Consider the following 23,429-nt stretch of genomic DNA (forward strand, 5'->3'; position numbering starts at 1 on the left):
CAATTACTTTAGTACAAAATAGAGTGATTTTTAATAGCATCTAACCACCAGAATATTAGCTGCAGACATCAAAATTACTACACAGTCTAGTATGTGGTTTATTACAACCATTTTTCTAGCACTGTGGGCTGGTTGAACCAATGTCAGAAATCACTTTTACAAATGAAATAAGGGTGTTTTTTTAATACTACTGTCTATGCTCACAGAGTCCTTTTATTTTAAAATAAATAATAATAATCATAATTTAAAAGATAGATACTTATTTCCAATAGGGTGGCTATTTGGACAGAATATTATAATTTAGAGAGGGAATAAGAAAACTGAAGAAATATTCTCTGGCACGTGATATAATAAAATAAATATATAAACATAATATGAAGAGATTGTGAAAGGCTAATCTTAAGGGAGATTTTTTTTCTTCCGGATGAGGAGATTCATAGAAACTCAATATGAGCTTACTCAGCATGGTTTCTCACTTCCCATCCATTCTTATATTGATTGGTGTTTAAATATAGACAGAAGAGTGTGGATTAGTCTTCCCACCTCCACATGTAACCTACAAAAGATTGTTAGTAAAGAGACAGAAGAAAATCCATTGCCTTTACTGGAAAAGACACTGTAAAAAAAGAAAATCAGAACAACTGCTCTCCTGGTCCCTTATGTGAATTAATACATTCCTACAGCTATTATTTCCAGTCATGCTAGTTTGTAAAATTTGTGAAGTATTAAAATGCTGTAGGTGTTGGCAAAAAAATAGGACAGATTATCAGAAGATACCATATATATTTTTTAGTGAAAAGTCTGAGCTGTACCTCATAGGACAAGACAAAATTTGTTTTCATCTGCCTTTATGACTGGGGCTGGCCAGGGAGAAAAAGAGCACAAGGCGGAGGCAGAGTTGAAAAAGCAATGTCCTTGTGTTTGCCAGCCAGTATCCAGCTGTTCAAACATGACGGAGAGCAAAGATTTCTTGATTATTGTGGTGATCTGTGCCATTTTACAATGAGATAGAAATGGAGCCAAGAGCTAGGACCCAGAAAGCAAACTTGCTAGATGGAGGCAGAGAGCATTAATGCTGGTTGTTCCATGAAATCTGAATACAATGTGGTTACACCTAAAATATAAAATCCAGTAGAGCAATCTAGCTTCAAGAAAAATTTAGATCCCTCTGGAGCATGCTGGCTGCATCTTTCCTGGGCAGCAGGTAATTGTAGGTCTACCTTCTTTACAACAAGAGCGGTGAGGAGCTGGAATAGGCTGCCCACCTAAGGCATAGGGTTGGATCTTGATGATCTTTGAGGCTCTTCCAACCCAAGCCATTCTACTGTTCTATGTTTCCATGATAACGATAATTTGGAGACCCTAGTAGATAGAGAACATTTCTAATCAAATATCTCCTATATCTCCTATTGGCTTTTTTTTTTTTTTTTTTTTCCAGCTGGAAATGTGCTGCCTTGCCAGCCCTTTTTCAAGAAAGTAATATTTTCATGAAATAGAATGGATGGCATGCGCTTGGCATGGCATTGAATCCTAAGCAGTTGTGGGAGTAGGCAAAGCCTGCTGAGATAGTTGCTAGAGTACTGGGCTGAACATGTAGTTCATGTCCTGCATGTAGGACAGATCCATTTCTCCTGTTTCCTGGATGGAATTTTTCTCCAAACTTTACTCTGGATACTTGCTCAGTGTTGGTGAGGCCCAAACAGAAGCTTGTGACTGAGTTAACAATTAAGCAGAGTGGACTGTGAAACCTTATAGTCATTTCTTTCCTTCCTCTGATGTAGGAGGATCACAGAATCATGGAATATCCTAAGTAAGTTAGAAGGGATCCACAAGAATCACTGAGTCCGATGTGACTAATTTGGAGAGGCCAATGACTTCAAAGCAGCTGTGCAGACGTATTATAGGTCATTCCTTACAAGCAGCAGTGGATTAGTACTGCTGAGGTGCCAGGATTTTTACCACTTAGGTGGAGTAAAGACACTGCCACCAACAAAGAGGCCCCAGTATGATAGAGCTAGTGCCAGTTCGATAAACTACAATTAGAACTATAATGATCAGACCTGCAAAAAAGGAAGTGTAAAGGAAGCATGGAGTGCTTTAGGGCAATATAGGAAAAGTTAAATTAAAATAAAAATACTGTATTAGCACACAAAATCATCAGTTTGATCCCAGTTTGCTCTATGAGCAATTTTGTATTATTATTATTGTGTACATACAAGTGTGCACTTTAAAGAAAAATGTCTTAGATGTGGTGCTTTTTAGTCACTACTTTTGTAGTGTGTAAATTGACCTTAATTAAGAACTTCATAGAAAAAAATTACAACTGGATGGTGCTGCTTGCTATTCTGGGAGCTAGATGGCATTGCTAGCTTTAAAAGTTGCTAGCACCCAGGTTCCACTTTCCACAGAATGTTATGCTTTTCTGTAATAATAGGAGTCTCATTTCCAGTGCTAAGTGTAAAAACTAACTTCTAAATGTCCATTTTCTATTGTCTGTTGCCTGTTAAAACTATGTTCAACTGGTCAACATTCAGTTTTTGTAAGACTATCAAGTACAAATGTCTTGCCTTTCTTCACTACCTATATATGTTGATTTTTTCTTTTTGTTTTGTTTTCTGTTTGAGACAGGCAATAGAACATTAAATTAGCTTAATTGAATGCTGCTGTACAGCTTCTACCCTGCCTACGGCAAATGGAGTTTTAGAGGGCCATGAAGTTATAAAATTTTAACAAGGTATTAAAACTCACATACACTTCTAATGCACACAATCATGGACGAGACTGCTCTGGGATTGCAGATCGTGTCCTCCTTCAGCAAAGACAGAAATAAATGAACATGGGAGAATGTAGGCAGCAGACTTGAAGTTTTGTGACTTTAATTTAATTTCTTTACATTAGAAATTCTAATGTAGTTAGACTCTAGGATGCTGTGATAACTGGGGGAATACAGATGATTTCATCTTCTTTGGCTTCCAGAAAACATGGCTTCAAGAAAACATTTCATAACAACAAAGATTTTGCAAGACTGAAAACTTGTTGCTGGGCCAACCTGTCAATATACAATGGCTTTGGTCATGTCTTCCTGCAGTAGCAGTCTAGTTTATTATCTTCTAGCATCACGTTCTTTACTGTCACAGGACCTGATATCTCTACTTTAGCTATATAGCAAATATATTTTGTAGATAAAGTATTACAGAATTAATATGCTTTGAAATATAAAAATGATCACCATCCTTTCTATCCATAGGATTCTACTTTTTATTCATCTGACCTGATTCACACATCTCCAGAGGTCCCATCCAAACAATATAATTCTGTGATTCTGTGTATCTCTGTCCATTTTTACATTAAGATGAAATCCCCAAATACAGAGCAAATAAACCCTTTTAACATTTGAGTCTGTGAGACTCTCAGACTATCAGATATTACTGGATTTCCCTATCCTGTATTTCCTGAGGGGGTATTGTTTTCTTATATCAGAGCCATCCCAGAAGATAAAGGCTGAAAAACATCCACTAATGACTCTAATGGAATAACTACAAGATATGGCAGACTCCTGTTTATTTTATTTATTTGTTTATTTATTTAGTATGGATTTCTTAGATCTCTTCTACTTACCTGAGTAATTCTAAGGCAATTACTTTTCTGTTGTTGTTCATTTTGTACTAGATCTTGAGACAGGTTCCCTGAAAGGGGTTCCCAGGCACAAGGAGGAATGCTCTGTGGCTGAAGGAGCAGCAGATCTGCTTCTGCAGAGCTCATGTGTGGTGAGGGTAAGGATGTAAAACATTAGCTGCCATCACCAGCTGAACCTTCATCACTGGTATATGGTTATATGGGCTTGTTAATATACGTGAGCATGAAGGAAATCAAATGCGACTGTCTCCACTGACTTACCTTTTTTTTTTTATGCTCTGGTCTCACCTATAGCTGACTACATCCTGCATTTCTAGTCTACCGGCTTATATTCACCCCAGTCTGCAATTTGTCAGAAGTGAAACACATTCTATGAATTGAGCATTTGATGTCATACAGCTTTGAAATGGATCTGCTGCAAGGCAGAGTTCGAAGTATTATAAAGCTTTTTTGACCTTTGCTTTTTCTCTAACATAAGCTCAGATTTCCAGTGATGTTATATGATAGAGTAAGGAAAAAGTATCTGTTAGTTTACAAAATTTTTTTGTTTTGTTTTGTTTTGTCTTTTTTTTTTTTTTGCAAATGTTGGTCTGAATTTCAGTTTTTGATGGCATTTGTTCATTATCCAAATCATAAGGGGTCCAAATCCACATGACATGAAAGACTGAAGTTTTGTCTGTATCTAACTAAAACTGTTGGATTAGTCCAAGGTAATACAGAGTACCAAGATTAATGAAGTATATGTTAGGAAGTGGTAAAATGATGTCCACTGAAGGGTTCTGAGTATATTTACTAGCAATCAGGCTAATATTGTCATGATTGTATGTAGGAAAAACAACCTCTTCCTCTTTGAAAAAAACCCTTCCTCTGCTGAGGATATTTTTAACACAATAACCCTTACTAAAACAGAAAAAGGAAATGGCATAAAACATTAAGTAAGAAAAAAAGCTTTCCTAGAGCAAATTTTATTTCCCTTCTCTTTGTCTCTATCCCCTAAGAATAAACAGTTGAACAATAGACTTTGTGAAGTCTAAGAGGGATTTGGCTGTGGATTTTATAGCAAAGGTCTCAGATGCTCTGGAGGTGGGTGGAAAATGTATAAAGCTCATATGTAAATAAAGGCTTGTGAATAACCACCTCCTGTTGAAATGAAGCAGTGCTGTCAGTCTATCATAAGAAAATGAATTTTTCAGGAAAAAAAGTATTTTAATGCAACAGGCTTCAGTGGAGAAAAAAAATAGAAGGATAGGAAATGAACTGAGGCTGCATTTGAAGCTTTACATTAAAGTCACTGACAGTCCTCTTTCAACTGCCGTTTATGATTTACAAAGAAAGACTTGTGGAAATAAAATGTTTGGTGTGATGTATGATTTATCGAATATCTTCAGCAGCACATTTGAGAAATATGCATCCCTAGATTTCAGCTGGGAAATGTATGCTCTGAAATAGAATACAGGTCACCATTTCCTCAGCTCCTAAATAATTTCTGTTTACCTCCTGCAGCACTTCACAAGATAAAGTGGTAGAATTTTGGATCATTTTTATAATGATATTACTATAGTCTGCTGAAAAATCTGATGAACTTTGTACAAATCTTTTAAAGCACTTTCAAGTTGATAAAGAAATCTAAACACGACAAAGCTCTAAATTGTGTACGTCTGGTTTGCATTAAAGCTATGGAAATGTATATTTTTAAATAACTTCAAGCACAGCATGCTTGTTGCATAATTGATTTGGATTGTTTTGATTTCTTATGTTTGACTTAAATTCTGGACTTAAAGTATGAAAACTATCTTACAAAATCAGCACTTGGCACACTGTCACACAGCAGGCAATCATGAGACAAGCTTTCTATAGATAATTAAGAAAAAAATTCTTATTAAAGTATCTCTGATCTCTCCTTATTATGGTTTCACTTTATGGCATGACTATGAAATGTTACTCTCATGACGCCTACATTGCTGATACTGCTTTTAACAGCCTCCATTTATGCATCTTTGTTTTAATTGCTTATATACAATTGTGTAAATTGTCATTCTGTTTCTCAGCTCTCAACACAAACAATATCCTGTATCTGTGAGCTCCAGGCCTGATTTTGCACTAGAAGGATTAAGATCTGTGCTGCCTTGTTTTCAGTAGCAGTTTGTATTGGGTTAATTATATCTTTGTAAAAGACAAATGCTATCCTTTGCTGTTTCACCAGGTGAGCGATGCTAGGTGTTCTGTTCAGTAGACAAAAACAGGGATGATGGTGAACGTTTCCTTTCTATGAAGAGATTGTAAAGCCGGTAGTCAGGCTGGGAGGTGGGGAGATCTAGTATGAAAACTTTCATCTTTTTACGTTCTGATTTTTCTTCTCAATAGCTGTTACTTGATTTTTTAAAGAAATCTTTTCAGGAAATGAGCTTTTATAGCAAATGCATTTTATAGAGTGGCCTAAAATCATCGCAATGTGGGGATCCATTTGCAGGATGGAAGAAATTAGTGAGATGAAAATAAGGTATTCCTTTGGCATTTGGCTTTGACAGAATGAGGAGGAACAGAAAGAGATGCTTGGATAGGAGGTACTTTAGAGAGAGAATGAAAAAGAGGTACTGGTATGAAGTGTGCAGGATGGAAAGAATTTTGGTGGTGGTTTCTGTCAAAGGAATGAGGTGTAGCTGAACTAGTAGTCCAGGTAAGAAGTTATCAGTGCAGGAGATGGTTTTTGGAACAGAGAGATGAAATAGAGAGGAAGGTTTAGGTATCAAAGAAAGATCCATAAGAATTATTGATGATATCAGTGTATTTGATGAGAATACATTGAGCAGAGTCTTGTGCTTAAATGTATTACAGCCCAACCATCCAAAACTATGCCTCTTGGTTACCCAGAACCTGTGTGTCACTGACACTAACTAGGATTCAAACTAATCATGCTTGAGCCAGCCAACATCTGTGACCTTATAGGCAATACTGATTTGAAAGGGGAAATCCGTATGAATCACAGTTCTTTCAGATTAATTGTCTTTGCTTATGAAGTTGTGTAAAGATTATGTTTTCTCAAGGATGAGAAGGATCAAATGGATATGGATGATCTCACACTTTAACTTTCAAAATTTCCTTACATTCAAAAGTCAATCAAATATCTCAGCTTTTCTTAGGCTAATTGTCTCTGTCAATTAATTTTTGAGCTCTTTCAATTCTGTGCCTGAACATTTGCTTATGGATTCCCTCTGAGATTCAGTCTGAAATTATATTTATCTTCTTTTCAAACTTCCCAAGGGTTTGGATTGGGTCCATGCTATTTTCCAAAAGAATAATAATGATTTTTTGCCTAATATGATGCCATCTGAATGTGAGATTTTCCTGAGATACATGAAGCATAGGTATTAGATGAAACTGTGGTTCAGAGTGGTATAGCTTATAAATGGTATATCTTATTTTCTTCTTTTGTAAGCTTTTAAAATGCACTTAAAAGTAAATCATTTGTTTACGGTTTGCTTTATGTGAAAAGAAAATCAAAGAGTCATCTACTTTTTCCGAAGCCTCCTCCAAAGTACATCTTTTGAATAATTATCTGTCTTGGTGCTTTCCAGTTTTAATATTGCTATGAAACTTCCACTTGATAGTTTGCTGAAATGAAGAGTTGCACGCTTGACAAGATTTTTTCGCTGTACAATTTCATATTTGAATAGTCTTGATTTATTCTGCAGGATATATTTTGTATGGGCCATATGAAAACTCGCTAGGATAAAGGAACTGATGGATTACTCCATTTATACACTTCTACAGAAATTAAAGTACATTTTACACATAGATGACAGCAAACGTGTGGAAACATAAAATGTAGTCAACCAAGTATAGTCAATTAAGAGTACAAAGGCCTTATGCGAATCTATCAAAAGTAACAATATAAAATATCTAAGACCAATCAAATATTGGAAAATCCATGACATTTTTTTCTGAGAAATGTAAAAGAGCTAATTGGTGAGAGTGATGATTAGATGAAGAGAAAGCCTCCAGTCTGAGGAATACAGAGGATTGCCCAATATCTCACTGTTCACTTTGTCCTGGTAAGGAGTTGATCTTCCCTTGTTAATACCTTCATTTCACATCTTTTGTTGCAGACAACTGTATGGCCTAATTGCAATATGCCATTGCCAGGCACATGAAATGTTGAATGTATTGAATGTCCCTCAATATTGTAGTCTCATAAAGGCCACAGAGGTACATTCATATCAAGACTATGAACCTAGAAATCATGATATAATCATGAGTTACCAAACACTTCTGTGGAAGCTTGCTGGATATATAATGTGTGCTATGTACTTTAATACAACTAGGACATAGAAACCTTCCTTTGCTACTGTGACCAAAGTATTCTCCCGTGCATTTTGAAGATTTGACAGGTTTTTCAGCTGAATCCTAAAATTAGCCAATTAAATTGTTTATTGTTTATTTTATAAAGCGGCCAAGTTGCTTTGTTGTTTATCATTACTATAAAAAATTAAATTCAAGGAAAAAAACCAAAGCCAAATGTCTCCTTTTTCCTTTTATACGAGTAGGAGGGAGAGCCTTGAGATGACCTCACTGTACTGTTTCTTATCAGCAAAATATTTCTTGTGTAATTAACAGTAAAGAAATATTTCTGGACTGTCTTATTTCTGTCTCAGATATAATTCTGACTTATGTCTGAAAATTTAAACACATTAATAGTAAATGCTGTTGATTAGATTTGGTCTTTTGTAGTGCAAATTTCATTAATTACATTCTAACTTTAATTGACTTATTTTACATAATCTATGATCTTCCAGACATGGTGGATTAAACAATTACAAATGTGCACTTGGAGAAAAAGCAATTTTTTTCAGGGCATGTCTTCTTTCATACTTTCTCCTTGAAAATTTTAAGTGCAATTTATTTATTGAATACATAGCCACGGACAAAAGTTTGTATGAACTGTTGAAGTGTTAAAAGGATATATGTATGAAGTACAAAGTGTATGTATGTCCATCTTGAAGTGAAAGATTTTTGTAGAGAAAATGGTGATATAGAAAGCCACTGTATGAAGGAAGGCTGCTCTGCATGTATATGTGAAAACACAAGTACACAAGCTTGTGAGATGTTTGTACCCCAGATTACCAAGTGGACTTGGGCATGGCTTCTTGCTATGGGCTGTGAAGGGAAAGCAGGAAGACTAGCTCAGTCTGGGTTGCCCAGTATTTTTATCCTTAAGCTGGGATGATGAATTCCTTTCCTTCTCAGGTGACTGGATGGAAAATAGAAGAAACTCATGCTCAAACCTCTTTTCTTGATCCCACAGTGAGAAAGTAATCAACTACTCCCTCCTCAGGTGTTTTTTTTTTTTTCTTCTGAGTGAGGAATGGGGTAAAATAAAGAAAAAAGAAAAAGAAAAAAGAAAGGAGGAAAGAAAAAAGAATAGAAAGGATGAACTATAGCAAATTTTATTCTTTCAGTAACAGGGAGATGTTAAAAGGATTCTTTGATTGCTTCTTACCCTTTCTTGCAGATTGTTCACAGGACTCTTGCAGCGATGCTGGGCTCTTTGGCAGCTTTAGCTGCGTTAGCTGCTATAGGGGAGGTATGTTATTGAACTGTAAGTGCTCATGTTGTTTCTGTCTGTGATATAAAAAATTTCAGACGGTGTTATGTTGGGAATGGGCACAGTAGTCTTTTTAAAGAGAGTGAGATGGTGGGGAAGATATTAGGTTGAGAAAACATCATGGGGAAACAGCTTAGGGTATGGACAGGGAGAGGAGAAAAAACTCAGTTGATGCATTTTGTTCCTATTTGTAGGGAGCTGAGTACAGATATTTTCAGTTTAATTCAGACTTTAACACTGTTATTTTCAGTAGTATTAATATACCAATCAAGTTCTGTTTTCTTAAACTCCCCACAGCTTGTTTGCAGGTAAAGCTATATGCTTTTGTTCTCTCAGGAAAAAAAGCGGGTTATACCATATAATTCTGCTATCATTTATTTCTGTAATGGTATATAAAAAGCAAATAGATAAATAAACCATGAGATTAATGTAGACTTTTGATAATGATTCACTTAGGATGTTGAAGTAGTATGAATTATTAGTAGTAGAAGTAAAAGTAGTAATAGAATAATAGAAAAGTTTTTTGGTGTGCCTTTAAGGAATGCTTGTTAATTTCACTAGTGACTTATTTAAATGACTCATTAATTAGATGTAGATTATGTTTTATAGCTAATCACAAGTTAGCTGCTCCATGGTAATTGTATTTTTTGATTGCAGAGGCCAAGTATGGTCAAAGTGGTAGAGTGGATTGACTATGAGACACTGGCGCTACTGTTTGGAATGGTAATTAAAATGTATCTCTTGCTCTAAATGTGTCGAAATTCTCACATTCAGTATCTAGATGTTTCTTTTTTTGTTGTTTTGTTTTGTTTATTTATTTTATTTATTTATTTTTTTAAATAATTTTGCTACTAAGCCATGTTCTGATGAAAATTTATCCCTTATGGTATTTACCAAAAGGATTATGAGCAGACCTCTGAAAGAATCTTTGAGAATTTTGATTCTTTTCAGGTTTTCTTTTTTCTTTTCTTTTCTTTTCTTTTCTTTTCTTTTCTTTTCTTTTCTTTTCTTTTCTTTTCTTTTCTTTTCTTTTCTTTTCTTTTCTTTTCTTTTCTTTTCTTTTCTTTTCTTTTCTTTTCTTTTCTTTTCTTTTCTTTTCTTTTCTTTTCTTTTCTTTTCTTTTCTTTTCTTTTCTTTTCTTTTCTTTTCTTTTCTTTTCTTTTCTTTTTTTTTATCTGCAAAATCATGATAACACACTGAAAACATCACTGAGGTTTACAATAAGAAAGACCTCAACCTCTTTAAGTGCCAAGTATTATCATTTATCTTTTCTTGCTTCAGTGCTGTGTTTAGAACAAAATGAGAAAACCTGAAATGGAGGATGAATATTTGATCAGATTATAATAATACATTATTTACTGGACACTTTTGTCCAGTGCTATTTATGGTCAGAAGTGTGATTTAACTCTAACATGAAATACACAGTGTATGCAGACAAAATTGCTGCAATCTGAGCTTTTTTTAATTTCTTGACATTGCTCCCCACCCTCCTGTCATGCCCACAGAAAAAGAAAGCAAAAAAGCCCATAAAATGGACTGGCAAACTCCCAGAAATGTGGGAAAGTGCAGAAGTGCCTTCTGTACTCTGTAGTGCATTACTGCTGAAAACCCACAGTTATGGGATTATCTTGGTTAATGACATAGAGAAGATACTTTGAGTCTTTCAAGTATGATGCCTTTAAACCAGACAAATGTAGAGAGTTTTTATATTGAGAACAAAATTTCACCATGTGATGACATCTGAGTTATCTGACAGCTGTACTGGATATCCTGATATGATGGTGGTTAGATTCTCAAAACTTTGTCAAATACAAAAGACATTTTTTAGGGACACAAAGTACATCACATTGTTTTTGTGTAATAATCGTTTGCAAGCTATTATTATTTTTTCTCTTCATTTTTATTTGGTAGATGGTTTTGGTGGCTATATTTTCAGAGACTGGATTCTTTGATTACTGTGCAGTAAAGGTAGGTTTGTTTTGGTACTCTTAATTATTAAATCAACCAAGTTACTATTTTGTGAGATCTTCTGCGATAGGGCTTGGTGTAACAGAAACTTTCTTTGAGCAGTTTGTATCGATCACACTACAGATTACAGTGTTCATCTTGTAATTTAAAAAAAAATCTCTCAGGAATGAAAGGAATCCTTTAAGGCAATTAAGTTTTTACTGGAGAAAGACAAAGGCCCCCAGTAGGGAACACAGATATGTAAACGATACAGAGCTGAATTATCCCACTAACTTTCCCAAGACTGTAGCTGAAATCTTTATCTCTGGCAGTAGGAGAGAGGAAATATGGGAACAATCATTAGTTTTACAATCACAGGTGATAAATGATCACAGACCTTTGCACAGCAGTAGAACCAAAGATTACATGAAAAGGGTAATTCTGATGGATTGGCTGTAAAGCAAGTATTACCTATATTGAGGAACTCCTTCACCTGCTGCAAAACTTAATTTTCTTGAGAACTGTGGAAAGAAATAAAACAGAAGCAATAAAAAAGACTGCTTTGAGCAAAGAACACCTAAAGACAATGTGGGAAAATAGGTGCCCAAGTTGTATAGCCTTGGCAGTGCTGCTCTGAGGATGGGAAGGGTGTCCCAGTGTGTGGAGATGATGGGATGGCTGATCCATACTAATCCCCTCAGCCCAAAAGGCAGAAAGTGGGAACTCAGCCCTACTCCTACCACAGACCCAGTTTGTGTCTGGCAGTCGAGCACGGTGTCTCTTCATATTTGTTTATTCCTCCACATGGTGGACATATTCGCACACTTCCAAGAATTGTTTTACTGCTAAATTAATTAATAATGAAGAGGGCACTGCTGGAGGTTTCATGAACTTCTCTGGCTCACTGTTGGTTCACCTTTGGTGAGGTTGTTTATTTGTCATTTTTTTCTAAAGTCAGATGGAATATTCCAGTCCTTTAATTATGTTGCTCTTTGTTTTTATTAGGCTTATCGATTCTCTAGAGGCAAGGTGTGGGCCATGATTACACTTCTGTGCCTTATTGCTGCAATTCTTTCTGCATTTTTGGACAACGTTACCACAATGTTGCTCTTTACTCCAGTAACCATAAGGTACTTTATTGTTATTGTTTTGGACATAGTGTTTTACAGCCAGCAATCAGTAGGAAATGTATGTGCAAACACGCTTGTTTGGAATTTTCTTGGTGATATAAATGGAAATCAAAACTTCTAGTATGCCTACTTTAGTAGTGTAAAGAGCTGATGTTTTCAAAGTGATGAGCTGCCATTTTCCTTTAGTGCTGGTGGTAAATATATATCTGAAGCCTGTTGTGCTGGCAGATGCCTTGGCAGATAATCACTGGTTTGTCTCTGTATCTGAAATGCAATAACATATTGTACCACTACTCCCTTGCAGATGAAAATTTTTTATCTTGTGAGCAGGGAGAATATTTTTAATTAGAGCTGCCTTATTCTTTACTGGTTATATACAATTTTGTCTAGTAATTTATGTTTTAATGATGTTTTAATCCTTCTAGTACTGGTTGAAATACTTCCAGATTTCAAGTAAAAGTCTTCTTCATATTCTTCTGAATATGAAGCTGAATTTTCTCCCTACTGGTGATTATGACATTGGTACAGTTGCAGACTAATTTCATGATTTAAGATTAGATATTTGGAATAGTAATTTAATTAATTCAGAATTATGTAAATTAGTAGCAAAAGATTTGCAAGTACATTTTATGAGTGTGTAATTATAGGTACTGCTGAGTGTGAATTTAACCTGTGTCCAGTTAACCCAGTTTAGTTTCTGAAAATCTAGGTCTTTTTGAGATAATCCCGAGTTATGTAATGCTTGCAGTTATTATCACATTAAAGTACACAGAATTCTATTAGGATATGCTTCCATTTTATAGAATCATAGAATCACAGAATCACAAGGTTGGAAAGGACCTACAAGATCATCTAGTCCAACCATCCTCCCATTACCTTGCTACCACAAGCCACAATACCATATCTTGTAGCTCCTCATCCAGACGCTGCTTGAACACTGACAGGGACGGCAACCCCACCACCACCCTGGGCAGCCATTCCAGTGCCTGACCACTCTCTGAGAGAAAAAGTTCCTTCTTAAGTCTAATCTAAACCTCCTCTGGTACAGCTTGTGGCCATTTCCTTGGGCCCTGTTTGTTGCCTGGGAGAAGAGACCAATCCCCTCCTCATCACAACCTCCCTTCATGAAGTTGTAGAGTGCAATGGGGTCTCCTCTGAGCCTCTTCTTCTCCAGGCTAAACAATCCCAGCTCCGTGAAGCTCATAAGGCTTGTGCTCCAGACCCCTCACCAGTTCCGCTGCCCTCCTCTGGACATGTTCCAGAGCCTCAATGTCTTTCTTGTATCGAGGATCCCAAAACTGGACACAATACTCAAGATGTGGCCTCACCAGTGCTGAGTACAGGCCCTCATCCATCTCTTCATCCTGATTAGGCAGTCTATAACAGACCCTACCCCAAGATGTTACCCCTGCAGGCCTTCCTCCTGATCCTTACCCACAGACACTGAACTTTATTATTCCCAACCTCAAGCTCTTCAACATCAAAACAGTCTTTAATATAAAGGGCTACACCACCATCCTTTCTTCCTCATCTATCCCTTATGAAGAGCTTGTAACCATCCATCACAGCACTCCAGTCATGGGAGCAATCCCACCATGTTTTGGTAATAGCAACTAGATCATATTTTGCCTGATGCACAGTTGCTTCCAGCTTCTCCTGCTTGTTGCCCATGCTGCGTGCATTGGTGTACATACATTTCAGCCGAGTCATCTGCCTCACTCCCAGCTCAAGCACTGTTCCCCTAGGCTCATCTCTTGTAAGCCCTGTTTCATCCTGTTTTATGAGGTAGTATAAAACAGTAAAAAAATCCAACAACCAGAAAAAACAACAACAACATAAAACTGCAAGTACAATTTATTCTGGATTGGGAAACAGTTGGTAAATGGAAGCTCCATTTGTTTTCTGTCTGGTTATATTTTGAAGAGATCACTTTGCTTTACTCCAATTAATGATTTTACCTCTAACAGTAAGCAAATATTAAACACTAAGTTTTATTTATCTCTGTTGCAGGATATTTTTGTATTAAATGCAATTGGGAATGAATTGAAAGCCAGATGTCAGTGCATCATGAGCTACTTTTCACATGCAAAGCTACTTCTAGCATTTATTCTATTTTATGCCAAATGCATTTGTAACAGCAAAGAGGCTGCAAATAATTATCATGGCAAAAATAAATTTTTCTCTCTTCTAGGCCAACAATTGCCTATTTCTGAAACTTCATGATAGGGGTCATTTATTTTTGTTCTTATCTCACTGCCATTGTCTTCAGTCTAAAGCTTTGATCCATCGCGCTGTGCTGCCATTGCCATGGAAATAAAGCCTGCAGAAAATGCTACTCATTCTGTGCACATGAAGATTTAGACTGTCATTAATAAGATGTAAAACACGACACTAGTTTCTCTCTTCATTTTGCAGCAAACTGATAAAAAATAATAGCTAACATTATCAGCTATCGTTTATTTTAAAAATGCTTTGTTTCTGGGAACTGAGAAATGCTGTAGTTATTTACACGTGAAGCTATATAACTGGGCTAAGTTGACTGAGAAAGTTTATTCCACTGGTACAGTTAACATACTGAGATTGTGTTGTACTTCAGGACTGGCCTTTCTTAGAGTATGTCTGAGATTAGTTCTTCAAGTTACCACTGGACTTGTGAAAGAAAACCCTCACTAACAACAGAAAAACAAACACAAACACTAAAAGAAAGTTAACTTTAGAAACACTGGAAATAAAGGAGCGAGGATGTTCAGCATACAAGTTGTGGTCATGGTATTGTGCCCCAACTGGTACAAATGGGCTAGCTCTACTGTATAGCACATTTCAATTGCATAATTTTACACTGTTAGGGGAAATAAATATGTTTTTGTACAGTTATTTCATTCTGGACTTTTTGTCTACTGACATTTGTATTGGCTGACAGTGCTTTTTCCAGTTTTGAAATTGATACTCCTGGTGACAGAGTAAGTGTGTTAAGTTAAGCTTCTGTGCTACACTTTTCTCTTTGAAATATAGGTTTTAATAATATAGACTTAGAGCCATAAAGCTCAATTCTTCCTTCAGGGAAATGACTGGCAGTGCTGAAAGGAATGAGATCCTGAGGATGAGCTCACTGCCCAGGCTTTTCCATACCCTATATTAAGTTGAAAGGGGCAATAATATAAGCACAGATCCTTAAAAAGCAGAGTGGATTTTCTCTTTTATTTTCAGGGTTTTACTCTGACTGGTGCACTGTGGTCAGGAGTTGGTATCCAGGATATATGTTCCCAAATCACCCTGGCCTTGCACCTTAACTTCAGCCTTTAGGGAAAGGGGAAAAATGGGAGATGAACTAGGTAAACCTAGGCTCAAAACAGGTCTCTGATATATGAATCATGGCTGATAGCTATCCTTTCCTCTTCTTCTGGTCCCCACATGACAATCAACAACTGAAGATGAGTGCAGAGCCTGTGGTTGCCCATATGTTGGTGTCACCTGGGGACCATGGCTTAGGAAGGATATAATGAGGATGTTGTTTTAAATTTGAAATGCAACTTTCTGTAGAGTCCAATTTGTGGAATGGATTAGAATGCTTCTAATCAAATGCTTTTTAAAGCACATCAATTTCATTGCCACTGACTATTGCATTATAAATGTAAAATATATGCATATTTTACATTGATAGCTCTATAATTACTGGAATGCCTATATAACTAAAAGTTCAGTCATGCACACACACATAAACACACACACATATTAATTTTAACATCTTGCACTTTTTCCATTGGAAGAACTTTGTTTTGTAAATTGTATAGATTTTAAGATTTAAGGGAATTTGATCCTAGGGTAAGATGTTTATTTCATTTTCTTTACACTGCAGGCTTTGTGAAGTACTAAATCTTGATCCAAGGCATGTCCTGATTGCAGAAGTAATCTTCACAAATATTGGGGGGGCTGCCACAGCTGTTGGGGATCCTCCAAACGTGATTATTGTTTCCAAGCAGGAGCTGAGGAGGCAGGTAGGTATTGCAAGCTGCTTTTCTGCTAGAATTAAGTTCTGATGCTGATTTATGCTGTGATGAACTTTTTATTCCCCAGACAGCCATGTGAACAGAACACAAACCATTTGTTCTGCCACACTATTTCTTTCTTAGTAGGATGATCAGACAGAGCAGAGCGATCTTCTGGGGGAAAAACTGTGATGAAGAATAGACTTCTTGATGAGGGTTGAGAATACTGGTTTCCTTTCTATATTTTGGGGGGTTTTCCTTGTTGGTGACAGAATAAACAAATGCAGAAAGTTTCAAAAGGAAGAAGTAGCCTATCTCATGCAGCCCAGCTGCATGTGGTGTCTTTGTCCTCCAGTTATGGCCCTTTTGGGGTATGGAGATCTGAGTGGGGCTTCTGCCATCCAGCATGGGCACAGCTGTCTCCCACCTTCTGACCCCCAGTGGTATCCCTAGGCTACAATGGGGGATTCTAACTTCCTTCTCTTGCCTCTTCTATTTGTGGATAAAATTGTTTCTTCATTATACTGGGTGACTTATGCCAAAGGGAAGGTTACAGTGCCAGGTGCTGGGTGCAACAGAAGCACTCCAGACATCTGCCAATAGAAATGTGCCGTTCCCAGTACCTCCTCCCACCTATACAGCCATCTCCACCCTGGAGGGACACCAAGCATGTGTCTTCTATTTTACACAGGTGTCATAAACACCAAATAACTTTGTCATTAGTGCCACACAGAAATTCAAAGGAATTTTATGGTAGCATATGGGCTAGTATGAAGATTTCTGTGCAAGAGGAATGAGGGATTTTTAGTATTTACATATATATATATATAGAGAGAGAGTCAGTTGTGTTTCTGTTGTGTTAAAAAATATGTATTTTCTAATTAACTGCATACACTCAAATTATTTAAGTACTGTCCAGGTTGGAAAATGTTTTTGAGAGTTGATAGTGTTGAATTAATTAAATGTTTACTCTCAAAATATTTGAAAGGTACTGCAATTAGTTTTGTTGAACTGTGACTTTGGAGACTGTATTATTCCTCACTAAAGATCTGATAGCTAATTTTTACATTTTTAAATCTAAAGTCAGTCCAATTATTTCAACTTTCTTTTCTAAAAGAAAATAATTAGTACCTGCCACAGAGGTCATTTTCCAAAAGAGTCAGGAACTCATCATTTCCATAGAAACTTTAGCAGAGGCCATAAGCACAGGAAGTAATTAAGCCATCACATTGAAAGGAAACAAATTGTTATTTTACTTGAACGTGGTACTGATAATTTTAGGAGGACTCAGATCTCTAAATACTACAGCCAATGTGACAAATGCAGAGTTCCAAATTCTGTATTTGAAACAAGCAGAAAAACTGCAAATATTTTATCTCTGTAGTATTTTCAGATCTGTGTTGGTTTGCAGAAAAAAGGACATCAGAAAATAGACAAGACCATGAGACTTGTTCTTCTTTTCTATGTTCTTACATGTTACATCTCCATATCTAAATGAGAGAAGGTCAAAGAAATATCCTTGGCTCTGAGGAGGCATCTCTTCTGTCTTCACTATTTTTGTCCCCATTGCTTATAGCTCAGGTTGTCTAGAGGAGATCTGCCTGGGAGTGCACTAAAGCAAGAGTGAGGGCAGGGTAGGACCATCTGGATTCCTGCAGTCTCTGCAATTGGACTGATTTCTCAGATCTTGATTTTGTCCATCCTCATTAGTAAGCTCCCTTTTATTCAGTAGATGAAATGTAGATGTTGTCTTGTTTAGGAAACTAGTTATAGTAACAGGTGCTGTGAGGATGAGATATGGGATCAAACCCAAGCCTGCAATTAAAATGTATGAAATGCCTGCTATAGTTTGAGAAGGTACTAGCAGAAAGAGAATTCCTGAACTTTTGCTTTTGTACCTTGACATCTAAAAGTAGACTGGTGAGGCATCATGTAAGTTTACTTTCTTAGTAAACCTTTGTTTGTTAAATAAACACAATGAAATACAGCCTGGCTACTCTGAGTCCCATTACTGTGTCTTAACATTAGAAATGCTTTGCTCTTTGTATACTATAGTTCTGGAGAGAGTTTTTTTCCCCCTAAATTCTGGGGAAAACTCATGTCGTTTAAAAAAATATTTTGAGAAGTATATTTATGTGAGTAAGATTTGTATTACAAGTTACTCATTAAAATGTAACAATAAATATGCTTATTTGTCTTGAGACAAAAATAGATGCTAAAGGATTTTTATTTATTCAGTTATCTATTTTGTAGTAGTGGTTCATTTATAATGCTGGCATTTCCCCTACCATCATGCCTGGAATCAGTGGAGCATTTGCATAATAGGAGAGGAAGTTCTTCTTACTTTGGAATTGGAAGAAGTCTTAAGAATACCATTTATGTTGTGATATTAGGCAAGGAATTATGAAAATAAAGAGCTTTCATTACTAGCAAGTGGAAAACTCAGTGAATTCAAAATTTTTCAAATGTTTATTTCTTTCAGAATATTACTTAGTGGTCATTATTAGCAAAATTATATTTTTAGCTTGAAGTGATACACGCTTCAAACTTTGGGAACTTCATTTTAAGCACACAGCATGGCACAAACTGGTTCGAACCATTCACTGCTTTCAAAAAAGTTCTCTGTCTTTGGGAATTTCCTGAGTATCTGCAATCATAACTTTGAGGTCAGAAATTACTTGGGCTCTAAGCTTAGGATGTGATTACAAAATCTTAAGAAAATGAATAATAAAGTGGTTTCCAGAGGAAAATGGTGTTTACTAGTGTTTCAAGCTTTGATATATCTAAAAGTGGTAATGATAAGAGTAAAGACAACTTTAGCTTATGCTAGCCACTGGATTGTATTCTCTTACAGGACTCTGACTATTTATAGTGTTGGTATGAAGCACGCTAAAGCTTGTGCTTTTTATCAGATGTTTTCAAAAGATATTGGACATTCAGAATTTTACTCAAAGTTATTCTTACCATTTGACATGAGTTCCCCAGAAAATGAGCAGCCATCAGGATCTCCTGTCCTGCATTAAAGAAACTTTCAGTCTTCGTGATGAAATTTAGCATTCTGCAATGTTAGTTGGTTATATTTCAAGACAAATTGTAGTGCCAAAAATCTATGAATAGAAGTAGATAATTCTGACCCGAAGAAGAGAGAAAGTCCTATGTATGAATCTGTGAATGTATTTCAGGCAGTGGCAGACTGTGAGGTGGATTCCCATAGTTTATTAGGCTGTTTTTGTTGAGTTTGCTGGATATGAACTTGGTAAAACTTTCAATCAATTTGTAAATTGCCTGTTCTTTCTGTCAGTGTTTCATTGATTCCTTTTCTCAAGAAAGATGAAGCCCTAGGTAAGGTACATGAAGTAAAATGTACAGCTTTATGGCAGATTTCAGATTTTCTTTTCATCTCTGCATGGTAGTAATTATGAAAGAGTACAGTGCAAGACAAAAAAAGGGTGCTCATCAGTATCTCAGATAAGCATTACCTAACTGTGTTAGACCATCAATGATTTCTGTCTCAGCAACATCACGAACATGTCCTCCTGAGACAACATAAATCTCAGTCACTTGACTGGAAGGAATGTTTAAGCCAGTGTTGAAATAATAAATTACTCTCACTCTTCCTCATTTTATTGGTTTTAAAAAATGTAATGAATGGCACTCTGAGTAGAAGCACAGCATTTACTGACCTCTGAATTACTGTACCTAGCTATATATATATATATTTATCTTTGCTCTAAAGTGGTTGCATTGTTGTGGCAGAGTCTGAATTACTGGAATGTGATTTCACACCTACAAAAACAGTCAACCCCCAACCTTCCACACACCCTTGGACAAACAACCACAATAGACTAGGATGAAAGAAAGCCGGTGTTTACAGAAAACAGAATGATGCTTCCTCCTAGAGTGAAATTGAAATATTTGACTTTGTATTTATAACCATAAAGCATAGAAAGATGCCCAGTGTTTCAGGTTTGAGTCTGTAGGCAATGGAACCTTTAGGTTGTTGTTTTGCTAAAATGAAATCTTTAGATTTTCATTGTTGTCCGGGAAACAGGAGAAATTTAACACAATCAGCATAGCCTCAAGTAAGGGACATCTGAAGCGTGCACCGTATTTATCTGATGGATTGAAATCCCCTGGAAGAAAGAATTTCTTATCTATTGTGCAGAAAATCTTTATGAAAATCATATTTTGTTGTATGCAGCAAACATGCGGAGCACTTAGAAGTGCTTTTTATAAATGCTGAACCCTGGCCCCAGCAGTGCAGAGAACTCAGGAGGTACAAAAAACACATGGAGCATGAATATTTGCTCTGCGTAGCTGTTGCATGCCCTTACTAGAGAGTGGGCAAGGGAGCAAGAGCAACTTATTAAATGTGCCACAACCTTGGGATCCTCTTCTATGTCCTTTCTATCTGTAGTACAACATAAACCCCTTGTTACAGGGCAGCAGGAAGTCCAGGGATCTCTGTTGTGATAGTTTATCTGTCAGAATAACACAGCAATGCATCACCCCATTCACAGAATGTGGTTTTGACAGTCTCCTTCCTCTTCATCCCATTCCCTTTCCTCTTTTCTATTTTACTTTTCAGAAGATAGCAGAAAGTTTTCCAAGAACTTGCCAGTTGGCTGCTAATTATCTGGAAATGTCTGGTGTGAAATCTACCTGGTCTGGTCATGAAAACATATTCTGTGTACTGGAAACATAGTCTGTGTAGTTGTGCTAAATGTCCAGCCCCAAGCGTCAGAATGTGCGGAAAACTGATTTCCAGCATGAGTCCTTTTGACATGAGTCCTTTTGACATGAGGAACAAAAAGGATTGTACTTGGTGGCACTCCTTCTCATGTACAGGGTACAAGTTTTACAAGGTGCAAGTGACTATCAGGTTACATTTATATACACTGACTCTTGAGGGTCATTGGAAGTAGGAAGTGAGGAAGAAAGCTGGGGATGAGGTACAGGAAGAGAATTGGATCCAGCCTTGTGGTATCACGAGCAATATCTCTGTGTAAACTCTGTACTGAAATAAATGTATTCCATGTCACAAAATGATTTGTTTCAGATGAATTGGAAAGCTGTTTTGCAGTCGAAGCAGTGCAGCATTGTTTTTTGTTCCCAAAGGTCTTAGATGCAAGAAAAATCAATGGGGTAATATTGTGAAGTTCAACAAAATTCTGAATCTCAGACCAGCTGCTCTCTGAAAAGTCTGAGGAAGCTCCCAAATAAAATAAAATAAAATAAAATAAAATAAAAGCTCCTGATGTCACAAATTAAGTAGCTTTTTTTTTTTCTTTTGTGATGGTGTCTGCAAATCACTCTTAAAGACTCATTTGTGTCAGCTTTTATGTCATGAACTGTGTTAATTCTAATTTTTAAGAGTTTGTGACCTCGATATCATTTCAATTCCTTTCAACTGTCAGTCAAACATTCTTATTAACCTCATTGTTTCTATTTGTCTTTGAGATTGATGTGATTCTCCTTTCCACAGAGAAATTTGTTTTGTGTGTTTCAAGCAGCAAATTTCTTGTGCTGTATCTTTTGTTTGAGAAGCTTCTGCATTGCAGCACTTTAATAGCAAAACACAATTATTTTGCATTAAAATTGCTTTTTGATATTCAGAACTTCCAGGCAAGTGTCTGTGTAAATCTTAGTAACTGTGTTAATAGAATTGACATGAAACTTACATTCTGATATCGTTTCATGGGAATATCACCAGCTTGAACTCCAGAGTTTCCAAGGATTCTTCAGGTTCCTATTTCTTTTCTTTATTTCCAATAGGAGCAATTAGATTAACGCCTGAGTATCTCTGAAGAGAATACTCTTCCTGGAAATAGGTGTTCTCTTTTGCAATGTGAACACATTGCTGCCAGCCTAAGGAAGATTTGTGGCTGGTTATTGTCAGTAGGTCAGGTGCAAATGTAATTTTTGAGGCTTTTGTAACTGTAGGTTGGGAATATTCTGACTATCTCATCTTACTGTATTGCTTTTCAACCAGCTATTTCCTGGTCATTTTGTTATTCAGAAGATAACTTTTTTTTTTTTTTTCCAGTCAGCTTTAGGCATAACAGTTTCATACTTTCAGTCTTTTTAAATCTCAGGTGTACATATTGGTGATTGACATTTATTTAATTGTGCTTGCCTGCAACCCAAGGATTTTATTTTTTTTTTCTTAAACAAAAAATTGCTATCTGGCTATGAAAATTCTTTATGGCTCCAATGAGGTGGGATGGGTAAACAACGACTTTTTCAATTTTTAAACTGGAAATATTTCTGTACATTATTTTACTAGGAGGCAATACAGAACCCAGATTTCAGATAGTAAGTCCCTAGTTGTCTTAACACACAGGAGGTAATATCAACATGTGCTGCATGGGAAGCTGTTTTTGTTGTGTACTGGTGTTACAGAAGGGTCTTTAAGCTATTTAAGCTATTTGGTACAATACAAGCCACTTTGTATAAACATAGGGATATGGCACAGGGAGATCCCACTACTTTCTAGAGGCCCTAGGAAATCAGTGAACATTCTGAAAATTCAGTTTGGACAATCCGAGTTATCGAGGGCTTTGGTCATGCTTTCTTCCAAGTGTCAATGCTTTTCAGACAAATGTTCTGTGAAAAGAAGACAGTTCCTTGCTATCTGTACTTAGACATGATCCCTTTTCAAGCATCGTGACTAACTTGTTTTTGGGAGGCCAGTCCTGACTAAGTAAAAAAATTCCAGCCCAAAAGCTAACCTTGGTACTATGCTACAGTGGGTGTATTGCAAAACTGTGCAATATCTCAGTTGAAAGGGTCAGGAGGTCATCTAGTCCAGTGTCCTACTCAAAGTGTGGCTAACTTAAAAATATTAAGGAAAGTGTTAAATATTGATTTTTATAGTTTAAAACAGTAACTTTTTGATGTAATGTATTTACTTTTTTTGAGAAACTCATAATTAAAGGGATTTATTCTGATAAATTTAAATAAATATATTTATTATACTTGAAGAAATGCTGTTGAGATACACTTTTTACTGTGAAAGAATATTAGGGACTTTGTTTCTGATAGGATTATTGTAAAATCCATATTGTTATCTGTTTAGGACAAAAAGGTTGGTCATTAAAATTTAACTATTTCTATGATTCGATATGA

At 36.3% G+C, this 23,429-nt stretch overlaps 1 protein-coding gene across 1 annotated transcript in view; it reads left to right on the forward strand.

Annotated features, from left to right (window-relative positions):
• The window catches only part of OCA2 (OCA2 melanosomal transmembrane protein), a 166,653-nt gene that overhangs the window by 64,664 nt on the left and 78,560 nt on the right, over positions 1-23,429 (forward strand). The window contains exons 10-14 of the mRNA XM_015851083.3: positions 9,146-9,217; positions 9,896-9,961; positions 11,150-11,206; positions 12,191-12,315; positions 16,172-16,310. Of these exons, the coding sequence (XP_015706569.2) occupies positions 9,146-9,217; positions 9,896-9,961; positions 11,150-11,206; positions 12,191-12,315; positions 16,172-16,310 (459 nt within the window). The remainder of the gene's footprint in view (positions 1-9,145; positions 9,218-9,895; positions 9,962-11,149; positions 11,207-12,190; positions 12,316-16,171; positions 16,311-23,429) is intronic.

This window comes from Coturnix japonica, chromosome 1 (genome assembly GCF_054131305.1).
Source record: "Coturnix japonica strain WE chromosome 1, WE-NBRP24, whole genome shotgun sequence".
In the NCBI taxonomy this organism is placed as follows: domain Eukaryota; kingdom Metazoa; phylum Chordata; class Aves; order Galliformes; family Phasianidae; genus Coturnix; species Coturnix japonica.